The 18,359-nt window shown below is 47.0% G+C and overlaps 1 protein-coding gene across 1 annotated transcript in view; it reads left to right on the forward strand.

Annotated features, from left to right (window-relative positions):
* Nucleotides 1-18,359, forward strand: part of MYBBP1A (MYB binding protein 1a) — a 56,723-nt gene that overhangs the window by 14,878 nt on the left and 23,486 nt on the right. Inside the window, exons 19-23 of the mRNA XM_032707732.1 lie at nucleotides 618-775; nucleotides 1,598-1,732; nucleotides 2,948-3,053; nucleotides 5,337-5,468; nucleotides 7,311-7,379. Coding sequence (XP_032563623.1) covers nucleotides 618-775; nucleotides 1,598-1,732; nucleotides 2,948-3,053; nucleotides 5,337-5,468; nucleotides 7,311-7,379 — 600 coding nt within the window. The remainder of the gene's footprint in view (nucleotides 1-617; nucleotides 776-1,597; nucleotides 1,733-2,947; nucleotides 3,054-5,336; nucleotides 5,469-7,310; nucleotides 7,380-18,359) is intronic.

The following is an 18,359-nucleotide window of genomic DNA, read 5'->3' on the forward strand; positions in this document are numbered from 1 at the left end:
TTTTTTTTTGGCTTGTTTTGTCGGTAAAATCAGGGGGATTGTGATGAACCCCCGGGTTGGTTTTGACTGTAATGCTGAGTTCAGGCCACCTGGTGTCAGCATAGACCGCCTGGGATATTCCAGCATCCAGGGACAGCTCCAGCTGCTCCCAGGCAGAAGTGTCTAGTCAGGTCAACCAAGGTGAAAGCTGAACAGTGGAGTGAGCCAGTGGCTTTACTGCACTTCCATGGATGCTGTTGTGTAAAAGGGCTGATTTTATGCAATGCACTTTGTGGGAGTCAAGAGGAGCTTGGAGTTGGTGCTAACAGAGACCTGTGCCAGGTTATAGTGACTGCAGGTCTGGCCAGGTGACAGTGATTCTCATAACTGCTCTTTCTAGGTGGTGTCACTGCACAAAATAGAGCTGCAACCAGCAGACAACCTTTAATCTTTGGTTGCAGATTCTTAATTTTCAGTTTCTCGTGCTCTAACAGGACAAATGATAGCAGAAGGTGTACAAATCTCAGGTGCAAATTGCTTTCTTCAGCCCATGCCAGTCTGAAGGAGGTGCTCTGGGTAGATCCATCTTGTTTCCCTGCCTGCATTGGTTCTCATACCAGTAACTCCCGTGTTTGCAGGTGCTGGATCTGATTGATGTGTTCCTGATGAAGCAAGCAGAGAACCCCTTGGTGTTTGATGTCATTGAGCCCCTGCTTCAGTTGATTGAACAGTGCATGAGCTCAGGCTCTGACAAGCAGGAGGTTGACTTCCTCCGGAAAACAGCCAGTATCTTCAAGTGAGTGTCCTTAGACTTCCAGATAATACACAATGGCTTTTCATCAACAGCACTGGTGTTGGGTGAACCCCAGGAGTTGGTCTTTCTAACAATGAAGGCAGTTGCTGTGTTTATAGGTCGTGTAGGATTAGATTATCAGCACCACACATACACACAATGCTTAGTCATAACCTGCAGGAAAGGAATTAGGATCTGGGGTTTCTAGGCTGAGGGACTTCAAGTGTCAGACCTGTCAAACCAGGTGGAAACCTCGAGAACAAACACTGGTACTGCAGGCACGGTGCCACGTCACTGAATATCTCCACAGGCCTCTGACCTCCGAGTCAGACCATGAAACAACTCCCAAGGCTTAAAGAGTGGCTGGAGCAAAACTCCCCACATGTTTTTATTGAGACAGAGTGGAAATTCTCTGTTCACAGCCAGAAGTGAGGGATGATACCAGCTAAACAGACATAATGCCTGGTGTGTGTCATGAGTTGTTGTCTGTGCACCGCTCCCTGGCAACCTCACTGCTGCTCTAAAGCATTTTTAGTGCTGCTCTCTCCCCCCAGTTGAGAAACAGTTGTGAAGTAACAAGGTTTGAGGCTCCCCTTTGTGGGAGCTCTGAAGGAGAGTCAACTGTGGTGCCTAAATAGGTGCTTGAAGGTGAAGATTAAGTGTCCTCATCCTTCTTGCCACAGCAAGGTGCTGCTCCCAGCTTACTGTTGTTGATGCTATCACTCCCTGCGTGTTGGGTTTGTTTGATAAGGTGATGAGGGTTCCTGATCAGGTGATCCCAGAGCTCTCTCTGTGGGTAATGGGTCTGTTTGTGGTGCCCTGCAGGAACTCGCTGTGCCGCAATAAGCAGTACTGCAAGAGAGTGGACACCCTGCAGGAACACGTGCACACCTTAGTGCAGAGGCTGGTGAAGAAAGCCTGCAAGCACACTGACTCTGCAGTGGCTCTCTATTACTTCAGGTGAGTGTCCTCCAGGAGCATCTCTGCTGGTGCTGTGAGCAGGTGTGATGTTGTATGTTAAAGAAGGTCTGAGAAGCAAGAGAATCCCTGAAGGCTTGGTGCCAGTATCTGCATCTTACATGAGGACTGGTCAGTCCTGGCAGGCTGAAACATTGTCAACCATGTCTGTTTTTTGGTGATCATGCTATATGGGCTCTGTAATACAGAAATGGTCTGATACAGCTTTGCTGGTGGTGGTGGGAAGCGCTTCTTTGAGGCTTCCTCTGGGAGTAATGCAGTGTGTGCCTTCAGCGGGGGATGAGTGTAATTTCTAGGCAAGCTGTGATGATCATTCTGTGAATACAGTGTTTACTGTCTCCATGATAGCACAATGAGGACGTTAATGATTATGAATCCTGACTGTACATATCAGTGTTCTCTCCTTTGTTGCCGAATACAGAAAAATGAAGATAAGCCAGATGTGTATTTGTTAGGAAACATGAGTGATCTTGCTGTTCTTTGGTGCAAATTGGAGTGCTATTTACCAGCAGGCTCTCTTGTGCCATGCAGGCAGTTTCAGGAGGACTTTCATACTCAGTCTGGGATTTCTCAACTCAGCTGTGTGTGCAGTGGGTACCGTGTTGCATGGTCAGCCCAGTGCCATGGGGCAGTGTTGGCTCTCAGCACACCTGCCTCGTGGCTGTACAGGAACCATGGTACTTCTGGCAACACAGGGCTGTCTGTGTGTTCTGCATGGCTCCCTGACAGCTTCCCAGCACTGGCAGTCCTGGGTGGAGCTGTGCCCAGTTCATTCATTTTCCAAAAGCAGCAGTGTCTCCCTGGTCTCCCAGTTGACGTGCCCCAGTTCTCCAGCACACAGCAGCCTGGGCTGAGAGGCTGCACTGCAGCACTGGCTGAGATGTGCAGGCTCCAAAATCCTGGGTGAATGCAGGAGTCCTCAAATGCCAGTCAAAAGCATGAGCTTGAGGAAACCAGGCTGATAGTGAGGATGTCTGACTGTGGTGATAGCTAATGAAACATGCAGCCTCCTAAGATTTATTTGTCTGTACGTCTGGCAAAAGTGGGTTAGACTGAGGGAAGGGGCTCTCTCAGACTCTATAACCCTCTTTGTTACAGAATAAGCTGCCTGCACCGCTTTGCCTCTGCCCTCAGGTGGCTTTGCAGTGGTGCTGTGGCACTGTGGTAACTGGTATGTTCTCCCCTTTTCTTTTTTAGTGCCTCATTATACCTGCTCAAAGTGTTGAAAGGAAACACGTCATCAGCTGTTCCTCCCCCTCAGCCAGAGAAGCAGAGCAACAGCAGAGCAAAGCAGGAGTGTCAGGTAGGCCATGAGGCTGCTCCTGAGGATGTGTTTTTTGCCAGTAAGGTTGCGTGACCTGATTTTGCTGAGTGGGCCTTGCTTGTTCAGTGTTCCTGGGCCTGCTGCCTGCAGGTACCTGTCTACATGATTTCCATAAAGCTGAGTTCCTTATCCCCTTCTGGCTCTCACCCTCCTGCCTTTCAGTGCCTGCTTGCCCATAGCCACCAGGGCTGCTGATGCCCAGTGGATCCAGGTTAATGGCTGAAGAAGCCTGATGTGTATTTGTGCTGCTCTCCTCCCTGATTTGCTGGTTTTTCCATTAACCTCTTGGCAGTCACTCTGAGTTCTTGTCCAGAGGAGCAGAGAGGCACAGGACAGTGGTGGATGAGAGTGAACTCCTGTCTCCCTGAGGTTTGGGCTGAGTTATATCTGGGTGAAGAGTGTGTGGAGCAGCCCTGATTTCAGTGGTAGTTGTTTGCAAGGAGACTCTTCCTCTAGTTGTGGCTATTACTCAGGGAGCCTTAATGCCTGGCCCCCTTTCACCTGTTGTCTCTGCTGCATTTCACAGGTCTCAGAGCATAGTGACCCTTTATACTGTGCAGCCCATTGCAGTCACCTCCACTGGAAACCCAGCAAAGTAGTGTTTCACCAGCTGACCTGATACTTGCCTCTGAACCTCTCAAATTGAGTGCAGGAATTAATGCCTTAATCCTGTTGACATCTTGTGGGGGAGAAAAATAAACAGGGCTACCTCATGCCAGGGGAGGGCCTGGAAATCACACACACTGAGGTATTATTGGAGGCTGAAAAGGCAGCCAGTGTTTCTAGGGCTTAGTGAGAGGCTGAGAGTGTTAATCCAAGCAGCTCTTGTGCTGTGCTGGGCCTTTCTGGAAACAAAGTGGGAGATCTGTGGGGGATGTAAACAACGTACTTGATGTTGAGGCTGGAGTGAGACGTGCTCCACAGCATCCTTGTGCAGCTTCACAGGGAAGGCTCTTATTCCTGCAGGAGCAGAGCTGTGGTCCTGTCTGGGCAAGGACAGAGCCAGCAGCTGATGTCTGAGGGAAATGACAGTTCAGTTTGTGTGATGTTGCTGGTGCTGACGTTGTGTTGAGGCCAGGAGAGTTTTGCAGTGGGGAAAGCAGAGACAAAGGTGTGGTGTGTTTCCAGTGAGCTGTGCTTTGTGAGCATAATTTGGAGCTTTTCAGTGATCAGGAAAGTGGAACTAGAGCAGAGCTTAGGGTGCACTGGCCCAATTTATGGAAAAACTGGTCAAATTTATGGAAAGATTGTAGAAGAGTTTTTTTGTGGTAAACATATGCATGGCAGGAGGAATCAGTTTTTTCCCCCTACAGATGTGTCTGTCAAACAAATACTAAATAGAGACACTCAGTTAGGAAACTGTGGTCACATGCTTCAAGATCCATCCTGTCCCACTTTAGCCTGTGTTCAGCTGCAGTAGCACTGGGAGTTTGCCCTGACAATGGGACACCACATTAACTTGCCATGGGGCCATGGAAAAATTCCTTGGGCACAGGTTCACAAAAGGCCCTTCCACTGTTGTGAAAATCACAGCTTTGGGAAGATCTTTCTTCCCAAAGAGCTGTAGCTTCCCTGACAATATGAGGTCAGGAACGATGGAATGTGATGCTCCACACTTGGATCTCTGTTCACTCCTGTGTTTGCTTAGATCCACATGGCCTGTGCAGGTCTTGGCTGTTTGCTGTGTTTGGGATCCTTGTTCCCCACCAGAGGGAGATATTGGAGCATGGACAGTGTCCTGGGATTGCTGGATCCCTGATCGCACCTAGGGCTTGTCTGCTGAGTCCCTGGGAGTCCTGGACATAGCTCCAAGTGTGTGGAGATCTAGATACCCACATACACTAATATCTACAGGTCCCAGTAGCTCCCCAGCTGAGAACACCATGTGCACAGCCCAGCCCAGCTGCTGCAGGATGGTCTGGGAGTGCTCTGTGAGCCTTGTGTGTTAGACATGCCCAGCACAAACCTAGAGCACAGCCCCCACACTACCCTGCCTGCACTGTGTGTAGTCTTACTAGAAAGCTGTGCTGCCCTTCACTGACACAGTCATACTGCTGGTGGTGCTTGGGAGAGCAGGTTTGGGGCCCACTTGGTTGTTCCTCCGTGGTTCTGTGTCGTGTCTCGTAGGCCTCTGTGATATAAACTACTCAAGAGCAGTTGTCGGAAAAATCTCTGTGCACTGATAAAAATGAATTTCTTCGTTGCTAGTGGTTCATCCTTGTGTTTCACTGGGAATGTTTTTGTTGTGGTTTTTCCCCACAGCTGTTGAACCCAGGCTGTTTGGACGTGATGAGGGTGGCTGTTACCTACCGCCAGGCACTGACCCAGTTCCTGAGCAAACGGAACAGTCCCCTCACGTGCTCCATGTTCCATGATCTCTTCAAACGCTTCCCAGTAAGTCTTGCTGACTTGTGTGCTGACTGTCTTCTGCTGGCTGTGCTTGTAATTCTGGGGGAAGTAGGGAGAGAAGCTTCTCTACTTTATTGTGGGCTTTTAAACTGCTGTGAGGCTTTAGTGGATCTTCACCTGCTCAGACTCTTAATACTGTGTGTTTTAACAGCAGCACTGCAGAAGTCCAAGATCTCATTTATGGTTTGGACTGGGATTCTACATGGAGAATGCAAGTGAACAGAAAGCTGCTCTTTAAAGCATAGCATAAGAAGCTCTAATTTTTTACCAATATTCAAGACAACATGGATGAACAAATTTTGCACAAAGGCAAAATGGGCCAGCTTGTTCAAACAGCCAGTGTAGCTCCTGTCCAGCTCTGCTCTGTCTGCATGCTCAGTTTCTCAGTTTTCTTCCAGGAAGGCAGAGGAGTGTAGAGACTAATTGGAATCTAATCTGCAAGCTGGATGTTCAGACAGTGTCAGTGTCTGAAACGTTTGAGGTATTTCCTGCAAACTTGACCCATGCCCAGGGCTGGTCTCCACTATGAGGACAGCCAGTTTTTAAGAAACAGGCCTTGGACCTGAATGTCCTACAGTCCTTCGGGGATTTTTAGGTCAGAGTGAGCCAGAGGCAGTTGCCAGAAGCCCTTTCTGAAAACCTTTTAGGATTGATGTCTGACCTAGGTGGGAGGAGATGTAGGTTTGTGTAACTGAGGGAAGATGCTTTCAGACTCTGAGGGAATCCATCCAGGACAGAATTCTTCTGCTTACCGGGTTTCTTAGGACACCAGCCCACAATGCCACCCATGTAAGTTTGTGAAATGGGGGAAGGGCAGGGTTGGGTGCTGCCCACGTGGACAGCAAGCTTAGGATCCCATGTGACTGTTCCTTGAAGAAATGTCTTTTAAAATCACTACATCCACACATCTTTGAAATACCGCCAGAGACGGTGACTCAGCCACTTCCCTGGGGAGTCTGTTCCAATGCCTGACAACCCTTTCAGTGAAGCAATTTCCCCAATATCCAGCCTAAACTCCCTGGCACAACTTGAACCCGTTTCTTCTTGTCCTGTCCTTTGTTCCCTGGGAGCAGAGCCCGACCCCCCCTGGCTCCACCCTCCTGTCAAGGAGTTGGAGGGAGGGAGAAAGTCCCCCCTGAGCCTCTTTTTCTCCAGGCTGAGCCCCCCGAGCTCCCTCAGCTCCTCCTCAGACTTGTGCTCCAGACCCTTCCCCAGCTCTGTTCCCTTCTCTGGACACACTCCAGCACCAGAATGTCTTTCTTGTCATGAGGGGCCCAAACTCGACCCCAGGATTCAAGGTGTGGCCTCAGCAGTGAGTACAGGAGGATGATTACTGCTCTTGTCCTATCATAAAGGAACAACTTAGGGATAGATAACCTGTCTCCAGGGAGGCTTTCCTCCTGACACAGTTGTTTCTGGCCACTGTAGCGGGTGGTTTTAGGTGTTTACCAGACACTGAGGTTCTCTAGTCCAACTTGGCATCTTCTCCTTTGCCTGGGACTGTGCACAAAGTGAACTGACACTGCATAAAGTGTCAGGCAGATGCAGACTTTAGTCATCACCAGGCAGAACACAGGAGGTGAAATACTCGCCTCATTTTATCAAGTGAAGACTTTTGCTGCTGATTTTTGTTGTGATCAAGATTTCTCCCAGGGCTGGTGTGAGCAAAGCTGTTAATTTTCTAATAAGCTGTTGCTGATCTCTGGGCATATTTCTCGTGGCATTTTCTTCTTACTCAAGAAGCTGTGTAAAATATAGACTGTTTTGCTTGAAAAACAAACCTGTCTGTCAGCAAACCATTAATAACAGACTTTGTCTTTGTTACAGATCATGTGTAAGCCATTAGTAGACACCCTTGTCGAGTTTATCACAGCGGCAGCCAGGCAACATCAGCAGGTAAGAACGAAAGTAAACAGACAAAGCTGTATTAAACAGTCAGTCAGAGGAGTCACTTCATCGTGGCAGCTCAGATGGTTCTTAATATGCTTATTATACGTCCCTAAGGCTGCCCAGTTTTGGAAGTGGCTTCCATGGGGGGAGGAACTTTGGCAAATGCTGCCTTGCTGCTTCAGGTGTGTGACTGAAGTTGTGGAAGTGCCTTGTATATTCACAGTCACGGGGGTCCTTTGGTAGCACCTCCTTTCAGAATTGCCTGTTGAGGCCTGATTGTGGTAGGGGTTGACTCCAATTGCTGATTCCTTGATTACTTCCTTCTTGGGAAGATGTTCCTCTGTGTAAATGGAGCGTGTTGTAATCCCTGCCTCCCCGTGCTACCCCGAGGTCAGGTTCTGGAGCCTGGCCTGTGCCTTGCCAGCTGTCCTGCATTTTCTAGGCCATGTGCTGCTGTGTTTAGTTTAAAACCACCTGTACCACAGATCCGATTTTTGATGGTTGATTGCATGTGCCTGACTAACACAAAATTAGTGGAGCCTTATCAATAAAACATTGCAGGGTGAGTGCACAGCTCAGTGTTGCTGGAGCAGGGAATGAGGCCTGTCTGGATTTTCCCTGCAGTGGGGGGGCCTTCCACACAGTTAATAACCAAAACCCCTTTAGGCCAGTAGCACTGTCTCACACTTTCCCACCCCCCAGCTGTACCCTGTCTGTCCCCTGCAGGAGTGCATCCTGGATTGATCTTTCTGTTTCATAAATAGCTGTTTTATTGTTTCTGATCATTGGAGGGAATGTGAAGGGGTAGGTATGTGTTTACAGTGAGGCTGCTTTACATTGTCAGTGTAAATTGCATTTTAGACTGTTTTACCCAACAGGAATGGCTTTGATTTAAAGGGGAAAAAAAGAGTGAATTAAGCTATTAATAATTTCAGTGGATAGAAATAAGGATGTGTTACACAAATAACAAACAAATTAATTGTAAAGCACATAATTGATCCCATCCTCAAGAGACCAGAACAGCATCCTAAGCAGACAGCTTCATTATGTGGGTATCTTTGCTTCTCCACAGGGAAAAGCATTGTCCTTCTTCCAGGGCTTCCACAGTTATCTGCTCAAGCTTTGTTTGCAGAGCCTGTTTATCTGTGGGTGGGAGGAGTAGGGGAGGACGTGTGGGGTGTGTGGGAGCTGGGTACAGAACATGGATATACTGCTGTTCAAACACAGGCAGTGTGGAGGGTGAGCTCTGCAAAGCCTGTGGAGCCTGGAGTTGCAGCTCTACATTTCTTGCACACTGCTTCCTTTTCAGGAATTCTGGCTTCCTGTTGTCAAATGTCTGATTTGACAGGTCTTCAACTAAATTTTCCTACTGATTCTCAATGCAAATGTGCTTTGGTGATATCCCAAAGAGTAGGGTAGGACTCATGCTAGGTGGGTGTATGTGGCAAAGTGGTGTGGGTAAAGCAGGGAGATAACTTCTCCCTGGCAGCCTCTGGAGGAATGAGGTGGAGAGAGTCAACTACCAGAAGGGCTGTCCTAACTCAGTCCTGAAGACACCAAAGATCTCATGATACCCTGAATTTGGCCAGCCCTGATGGTTGAGGGGCAAGTGGGCTAGTCTCCCATTGTCAGCCCTGAATATTGGCTTCTGGTCATTAAAGTAGCTTAGTCCCAGGGACAGGAGGTTTAATGTCCCTTCTGACAGTCCTGTTATTGGTGCTGATCGTTCTGGCTGTGCCTGCTGCATCTGTATGGACAGCTGATCCCACTGTGATCCTGACTTGGCTCTGCAGATCCCTTTGGCAGGGCATCCTTGGGGCTGTGCTGGGTGGGGAGGGCCGTGTTCTGCACGGGGAGGTGGAGGCTCAGCTCTGGGCAGGTGTCTCCTGTTGGCCTGTTATGAACCCTGGGGCTGCTGGCCACTGTCCCAGCCAGCCTGGGGGAGAAGGAGATGCACCTTCAGGTTGTTTAGGTAGTTAGGAGCAAAAAGAAAAGTGGTTCATGAAGAAGATGTAAGGAGGGTGTTCCTTCCTCCTCACCCCATATACCTGGGGGTTTGTGGGAGCAGCATGGGGGCAGGGGGTCTTGGTCATGTCTTCTCTCAGCTAGAATGGTCCCTAAGTTTTTAAGGCCTTTAAGGCAAGATCTTGTGGCCACTGGCATACCTGCCCAGCTTCTACTTCAGGGGGCTGTGCTCTTGCTGGGGCCTCTAGTATAAAGTCAAACTTGATCACTGAGAGATCACCCTGGACAGCTTGGCTGAGGTGATTTGCAGAGCACAGTGTACAGCGAGGCCTGGACCTGCCTGGGCTCTTGTTAAGAAGTAGCAAACCTGAACTGTATGTGCAACGTTGTTCCTGTGCCCTCTGTTGTTGGCTGCTGCAGGTCTGTCAAACTCAATTTCTGGGCAGTTGTAACTGAGAGAGGCTCCTCTAGGAAATGCAGGAGCTGTTCAGATGCTGCTCAGCTGGCACTGGCTTGGAGAGAAGCAGTCTGGCCTCTCCAGCCCCAGCCATTTGTCCTGGCCCTGGGGACCTCACTGTCTGCCTGCTGCCCAGGTGTTTGTGCATTTACGTCACAAAATGGTCACAGGGATGATTTGGCTGAAAACTTAACCTTCCTCTTTCACACACACTTATTCCTCTCCCTTTTGCTGTGTTAAAGTTAACTTTAATCAATTCACTGGTCTTGCTCAGGGCACAGGGATAGTCAGTTCAGGGCAGGAGTGGCTGGGAGAAAGCTGTGATTTATTTCTTCAGAGGCAGTGCTCATTAACGTGAAATTGTGGCTTCTGTGAAGTCAGTGTGAGAATATTGGAAAGCAGAGGTTGCCTGTGGACTCTCGGCTGTCGCTGTTGACTTTGGCAACTGGGTCCTGCACTGCTGCAGCCTTTCTGTGCATCCTGTCTCCCCCAGCTGCTCACCTCTAGAACCTGGAGAACACCAAACCCTCAGCAGCAGCGCTGTGCCTGTAAAGACAGAGGTGTTTGTAGCTATTGGATGGGTGTTGCACGTTTTTCTGGGAGGTGCATTTCTTTGGCCTGGGTGATTGCTGCAGAGAAGGGTATTTTGGAGATATCCCAAGGGTGTATCTTGATGCAGAACTTTGAAAAAAGGAAGCTTTAGCATAAAAACTTTACATAGTGTGACTGACATGGCCAGCCCTTTTCCTCTGCCACTGTTCCTACATGCCTAAGGCAGCTGGGAGGTTGTTCAGCTCCATGTTGAAGTTAATTTGTGAGATAATACGAACAGCACTTTGAGGGGTGAGAGCTCTTAAGGCAGTTTTAAGTGTGGCTCCCAGTGTTTGGGTTGATAGGTTTTCTTAGCACTAAGCTCAACCTGTATAACAAGTTTTAAACTGGAAAGGTGAATTTGCAATGGTCTTCCTGAGACCGAACTGGAGACTGAAGCTTGTGCACATGGCCAAGTTCTGCTCCTCTGATGTTACTCCTGGAGCTCAGATACCTGCAGGAGACAGCAGTTATCCTGGAAATACAGCAGTTTTCCTGGAAAAGGAAAGAGGTGGAGAGATTGATGTCATTTGTGAGTGGGGGAACAGAGGCAAGGAGTGCTTGACCAGGGAAGGGGGGTTGTCATCCCACACTGAATTCTTTCAGGACCCATTTTAACCTATATATCAGAAGATACAAGGTGAGGATCTGTGTGACAATGGACCTGCAAAACCACTTTGTTTCAGGCAGCTCATGCATCTGAACTGGACTTCTCACTTCTTGTGAGACCACACTGACTGCAGGACTCCATGAATCATATTCTGCCACTTCAGATGCCTTGTGACCCTGGCAGCTCTGAATGCCCAGTGTTACCTGTTGGCTGGCCTGGTTTCAAACTCTGCATTTTTTTGAAGTGTGGAGCTCAAGTCCCAGACATGCCTCTGTGTAAGTTAAAATGCTTCAGGGTTTAAAAAAATGAACATACTAATGTTTGGATGTCATTCATTTATTGAACTGAGAAACCTGGTGGGTTTTGTGGTGATCTAGGGTGGTTTGTTTTTTTTTTTTTTTTAATTTGGTTTGTGGTTTTTTTTTTTCTTTTGTTTTGTTTTTTTTTCTACAGTAGCTGTCAGGATCTTTTTCTCAAACTCTTTTTGATCCTTGCCTTTCCATATGTATAAGTTAAACCACACTTAAACTTAGACAAACTCAGACTTAAAGCTGCACTGTCTTCTCAGAGTCTGGCCTGCCTCCTGACTGCCTTGTGTCCTTGCACTGTTGTCTACTTTAAAAGAAGTGACTAGAAACTATTTGAAATCACTTGATTGTAAGCAGCTGCTGTGAAGCTTTTCAAGAGGACCTTTAGTGTGGGGGAAGTGCTACAAGTTAAAGTAAAAAAAAAAAAAAGAAAGAAGGTGGTAAAGAATGACAGTTTTGTGCAATCTAATCCAGGATGTGGTTCTGTGGACTGAGGTCCTGAGAATCTGACCTTGTCCTTGCTGTAATGGCCAGCAGGAATGTCTTCAGTGGTAGGAAAATGGGGCCAGTGCACACATCACAACCTTTTGGTACATACAGGCAGGTCTGAGAGCTTTCTCTTCTCAGGTGCTCACACCTGAGTAGAGTGTAGCTGACATTTCTAGAGTGCAGCACCCACACACATTCCTGCACACACAGAGGTGCTCAGAGTGGCTCAGGTACCAGGGACAGCTGGGGATGAGAGTCCTCAGAGATGAGACTGGTGTGGGAAAATGACAAGTCATCACAAATGGAACCTGTGTTATCCCTTTGGGTTGTCCTGCTGCTAATGAGCTGTGATAAGTGTCTGGCACAGATGATGCCATTGGCAGTGCAAAGCCTTGCAATTAGCCAGCAGAACGTGTGTGGTGCTCACAGGTGGGGGAGGCTTGTGCTGTTTCCTTGACAAAGGATGTTGCTGTCAGCCACGTCTTCCACAAGCACTAAACACATTCTCTCAAATTCTGTTTGGAAAAAAAAAAAATCTGTGTGAACTTGTCCTCACTACCTCCTTTCTTAATTCAATTCATTCTTACTACTGGAATTGTTTTCAGGAGTCCTTGACCTTCAAATTACTTCCCTGTGCCTTGTTTCAGTGGGTGCAGCGTTGCTTTTTTCAATATGCACAAAAGCTTGGTTTTTTGGTTTGTGCTGATGGAGCATAAACCAGGGATCAAGATGTGTTTAATTTAACGATTATTGTGTGACTCAGCTACATACCAGAACCCTCCTGAGCCTTAGGTGAGGACTGTCTTCCTGGTTTATTTTTAGCTGTATCGGTCTGATGAGCAGAGCTACAGTAACATCTAATTCTGTAATTGTGCAGTCCTGGGCTGTCCCTCTGGTGCTGTTGCAGCACAAATGCCTGCACTGGTAGTTGTGGTGAGGTTCTGTCTGCAGTGCCCCCCATTCTCATACATGAGGACTGGATGAGTCCATGAACTCATGCTCCTACCCTAAAAACTCCCTCTGCAAGTCTGAGGATCATGTGAAGAGGGAAAAGGTGGGGCTGGTTGCACTGCAGTACCCAGCTCACAGCTGATGCAGGATCCTTCAGGCAAGGGCATATCCACCTGCCAGCTCCCAACTGGAAACAGGCTGAAGCACAGCCTCTCTGGAAGCCTGGCCTGGAACAACTGTGCTGTTCCCTGAGAAGTCCAGCTTTTGTTGGCCAGTGGTATTGGAACCAGTTTGGAAAGGAGGACTGGTAAATGAAACACCACTGCTACCAGGAGTAGGGTGGTGTCCCCATCTCGCTTGTGGCAGACACTTAAACCTCTTCTACTGTAACTTTTTCCTAGGATTTAGCAAATGATTTGATATCTGTCCCTTGTTCTTTTCCTTTGGGAAAGGCACTGGCAATGTACACATCAACACAATTGCTAAGAGCCTCTGCAATTACTTTTGCACTGTGGTCACACATCAGTTTGAATATATTCCTGTCTTCTTATTTACATTCAAAGCTATATTGATTGAGGATGTTGCAGTAGCTGGGAGCATAATGAGGCTGTATTTGTCCATCAAGTGAGTTTATTTTCTGTGATTTGGCTGGAACTCTGCAGAGCTGATGTAAGTGCAGAGCTGTCATGAAACGAATAAAAGTCGTTTTACTTAGTGTGGAGATGAGAATGGGCACTGAGACAGAGTTCAAAATGTCATCTTATGTCATATAGATTCATTACTATTTCAGAATGTGTTTTTATAAAGCTGTCTGTGACAAGGAACCCTTTAAGATCTATCTAATAGAGAGTGTATTTTAGGTAAGTTGCTAATTAATCTTGGTGCTTTGGCAGTCTCCCCAAAGGGATCAAACATATATAGACATAATTTTACAGAACTGAAACAGGTCTGTGCCAGAGCTGCCATCACCACAAGAGTAAAATATGACCCCAGAGTCCTGCCAGAGAGGTCTTGGCTGGTTGACAGTTATCCTTCTGAACAGTTTATGTTCTGTGTAAATATCTAAGTTAAAAAGTAATTAAACTTTAATACAGCAAGAGCAGTAAAGGCACTGCAAAGCCTCAGAAGCCAGCACCCCTCTGTGTGTGTGTTTGGGGGTATTTCACCTCATGCTGGGACAGATGAATGGATCCCTACGTTCATGCTCTGTGCCCTGCCTGCGTGCTCACGGACAGCTCCCAGCAGGTGGTAGAGGAAGAACTTCTTGTGGAACATTTTGCATAAGCTGTTACTAATAATGAAGCAAAATAAACCTCCCCAGATAAGAACCAGCCCCATTTCAGCTCCTTTGCATCAGGAATGACCCCCGGGCAGCTGGGGGTAGTGGAGCAACATGCCACGAGTGAAAGGCACCATTCCTTTGGAGAATCCTCCATCCCTCGGCAGAGGTGGGACACCCTGTGTCTGTGTCCCCCACAGAGTCTCACTGGGGAGGGCTCATCCCAGGGTCCAGTTTTGCTGAGCAGACCTTCAGAGGGTGAGTTGTGCACAGGCAGTGAGATCTTCCCACACAGTGCAGTGCTGGAGCGGCTGCTGCCTGCAGACTTCACCTTTCCATCTTCCTCGGTTCAGAATGCGCCCTCTCCTCCAGGAAGAGAAATCATCTGCAGCTGGAAAATCTGTGCCAAAGTGACATGCTTTGGCTCCAGTCAGCGTCCTGTTCCTGTTTGTGTTTCGTGTAAGGTTATGGTCAAGGAGAGCCCCTGTTTTGCAAGGTGAGGCTGAACTATGGGTGGGCTCTCGAGCATTTTTGAGCTATTTCATCACAAGCCAGCAAAGCCCTGTGACATGAACTAGCTGTGGGTATGTAAACTGTCCCTCTGAAGTCGAAGGGGAAGCAGCTGAATGTTAAAGTGCTTTGCTGGGTCAGGGCCAGGTTGCTCTTACATTTTTGTGCAGAGATTTTTCATTCCCTTTAGGATGGTTGTGGATTTGGAATATTGCATCCTAACCTTTCATTTTTGAGAGTGTCTGTTGCGTTGGGATTGCTCAAAGAATCCATTTTCCTTTGGTGAGCTGGAGGACAAATTGACAGCATCTCCAAATAGTCCCTGATGGTCTTTGGAAAGGTGTCTGATGCCACAGCAAAACGAGTCTCCCGGATGAACTGCTGTCTAAGCCGTGTTTCTCTCACTTGTGTGAGATGATGAAAAATTTAAAAAGGTCTGTTTAAATTTTTCAGGTCCTTCTGAACTGCATTTAATTGAAAACCCCATGGCAGAGTTTTCCCTTGTATTTGCACTGAGAACTTTGTGTGCTCGTGGTGTGTTTCACTCGAACATGGGACCCCTGTCACTGAGCCTGCAGGGTCTCTTGGGAGCATTGTGCACGTTGTGAGGTGTTTGCTTGTTTAATTTTTCCTTCCTATAGTTTTTTTTTTTTGTTGTATTTCTTGGTGCTTTTAATGGCCTCTGTTCTTTTACCAAGAATGTCTAGCAGACAAATGCCTGCATTGCCCACAAACAAATCCATAGTGATACCAGGCATTAATTGACTGGCACAGAGACACTGCCCTGTTATCAGTCTCAGTCTTTATATTCCACCATACTCAGTGCAGCACAGACAGAACATGAAAAAGCTCTTGCTTGCCTCTTTATTCTGATGCTGGAGATCTGTGTTTGCTCTGCTCACTCCTGATTGTGTTGATGATCATGTAGCAAATCCTCAGTAGTGGAGGAAATATTCTAGGCTGTTACTGGGAAGAAATAAGAAAATTAAAAGGTCACATACACTTTAGTTCTTACTGTAGACACAGCTGCTGGCAAGAGCTGCCCAAGGAGGGAACTGCTCAGGAGCATTAACAGCCCTGCATGTTGGGTGGACTTGCTGAGTTAGATCTACACCAGATTGCAGTGATTTTCCAAGTCTGAGTGATTTCCTGGCCTACTAAATTAAACTTGCCATCTGACACATGGGGAGCTGATAGTTTTTAAGAAGAGAGTTGATAATTTTTAAAAAGAGAGTGAACCACCCAAGTGTGTTGTGCTCAGCCTGCCAAATACAGCCCCTCCACAGTTGGAGGAGTAGATGTTTGTGTAGAGCAAACGGAGACAAGGTCATTGCCATGTATTTAATAACAGCAAAGCAAAACCAGAGGGGAAGAAGTGACTGTGGTGTGATGACATTGGTGACTCTCTCAGTCATGGGGACTTGAGTTATGTTCGTGTTACAAAATACGACAAAACCATCAGGATTGAATCCCATTGAAGTTTTGGGGGGTAATTTCTGCTGTGTTTACAGGGGGCTGTCGGATCTGGGTGTGGGAACAGAAGCAGGTGTGTTGGAAGGGTGTTTTGTTGGCGAGTGAAGAAGGATTAGGGCTTCTGCAGCGTGAAATGAAATGTCACCCTGGGCTCTTCTCACTGACCAGGGTGTTCTGGAGGGTTCGTGTAGGAGGTGGTAGGTCCATTTTTGTTGTAGTTTGGGGGGGTGGGAGGAGTGGGGTTGGGCTGCTTCTCTTTCTGCTTTCCCTTGGCGTGTATGAAGAGGCCACTTTGCAAGAGTTAAAGCACAAGAAAGGAGTTTGGGTTCCTCTGCAGGATTTCTCAGCGACCTCCAAGCAGAGCAGGGTCTCCAGCCCCATCCCTCTCCCCAGGGGCACTGTGCACTCTCTTCTCATGGTGCTTCTCTCGGTGGATTCCGCAAAATGAAAAGAGGTCCAAAAAAAAATGAATCTCAAAGTTCAACCCAGTACAATTTCCAGCTTCTTTTCTTTTTTTTTTTTTTTTTTTTTTTTTTTTTGCTTAGCAGTGCTTTTTATTTCAATATTCCAAGCTAACAAAATTACTGACGTGTGAGTACTCTTTTTTTTTTTTTTTGGCTGCTTGAAAGCTAAACTTCAACGGTCGGCGTTGAGTGAATTGGAATTCTAATTTCTCATTATCTGCTGATAATGTTCTCAAAAGATGAAAACCTTTGTCCTTGCAACATCAAGCCTGGTCTACTGAATCGGGGGCAGCAGCTAAAAGCACACAGTGTCTAGGCAACATGGGCTCTTTTGGAACGTGTACTGCTCTTAAATCTCCTAAATTATTAAATTTGACTTCAGCAAAGTCTCCTTAAATAGGCTGCATTATGCTGTAGCTGCCTTCTGAATTGCCTCAAGAAAATCCTATTGCAAGTCTCTCCTGAGTTGAGGAAAATGGGCTTTGTTGTACAGAGGGGACATCTGGCTTGGAAAGGAAAGTGTTGGGAGGAGCAGCTGCATGAGGGACTGGAGGGGATGGTGCTGGTTTGGTCTTACTACTGTGTGTGAGTAACTTGAGGTGTCAGTGGAGCCTCTTGGTGATTGGTAATATAAGTGTGTTACATAAAAACTGACAAAGTGAAAGCTTTGGAGATAAGTTAGTTTGGGTTGTTTATTTTTCCCAAGAGGAAAGCCAGGGTCGAGAGACACGAGAGTCCTGGACGATTTCCCCAGAGGTTTCTTGGTACTTGGTCAGGATTCTTTGAGCCTCAGCTGCTGGGATGTCCTGTGAGAGTCTTTGCTTTGATTTCTTAACAAAAGAACATTTTTGCTCTGATTTCTTAACAAAAGAACATTTTTTGCTCTGATTTCTTACAAAAGAACATTTTTGCTCTGACGTTTACGGTGAGGAGCTTGTAAAAGCAAAGTAGAAATCTCCCAAACTAACAGGGTCATATTAAGAAACCAAATTATCTTAGATAATTATTTTTTTTTTTTAAATTGTGGCTGCGTTCTTAGCTTGGGAGTGAAGTGTATTTGGGAGAGAAAAGGGAAATGGGCATAGTTGTGATTATTATTTTTTAATGTGAGAAGCGAGAGGCTTGGGTACATAGCACAGAATCCAGTGCTGTTCTTTTCTCCCCTGCTCTCCATGCCCCGTGGTACCAGGATTTCCCAGCAATGTTTCAATCCTGTAATTGGGCATTACAGAAAGAGCAAGAAAACATCAGAGCTCATGGTTGCTAATCTGTGTTCTGCTGCTGATTTATCTTGTGTCCTCATGGCTCACTTAATTATGGCATCCTTTCATTTTTCAAGAATTTAGGATAATAAGTATTGACTTGGTTGTTTGTTTGTTTTTTTTTTTTTTGGAGAGAAACATTAAGACTGATTGGCCTTTCTGATATGGTACGTGGTTACCCCAGGGAGAAATGAATCTCTGTGTTGACCAAAGCAGCAGACCAATATATGGATTGTGCTGGATGGATTGCTGTGTCCCAAGGGTCTGCCTGTTGGCCTCTAGTGGAAGAAGAGCACAAGGTTTCCCCAGCCCTGAGTGCTCACCAGCTGTATCTTTGTTATATGCAAATAAAATACTCAGAGCTGGTGTCCAACACCAACAGCCAGGTCTGGCCCAGGGGTCCAGTGTGTTGTTTTATATGTTCATTGTTTTGACTGCCCACATGTCCTGCAGACCCTTCCTCTGAGGCAGAAATCCTGCCAGTGAAGCCCAGTGTTTAACGTGCAGGTATCCTGGAAAACTGCACTGTCAGATCTCCTCCCTGTGTGCACTGACTCATCTCTACTGCCTTTAAAATCCAGCAGCGGCTTATTTCTGTCACTACTTCTTGTTAAATTGTGGTGACCA

Source organism: Chiroxiphia lanceolata, chromosome 20 (assembly GCF_009829145.1).
Source record: "Chiroxiphia lanceolata isolate bChiLan1 chromosome 20, bChiLan1.pri, whole genome shotgun sequence".
Taxonomy (NCBI): Eukaryota; Metazoa; Chordata; class Aves; order Passeriformes; family Pipridae; genus Chiroxiphia; species Chiroxiphia lanceolata.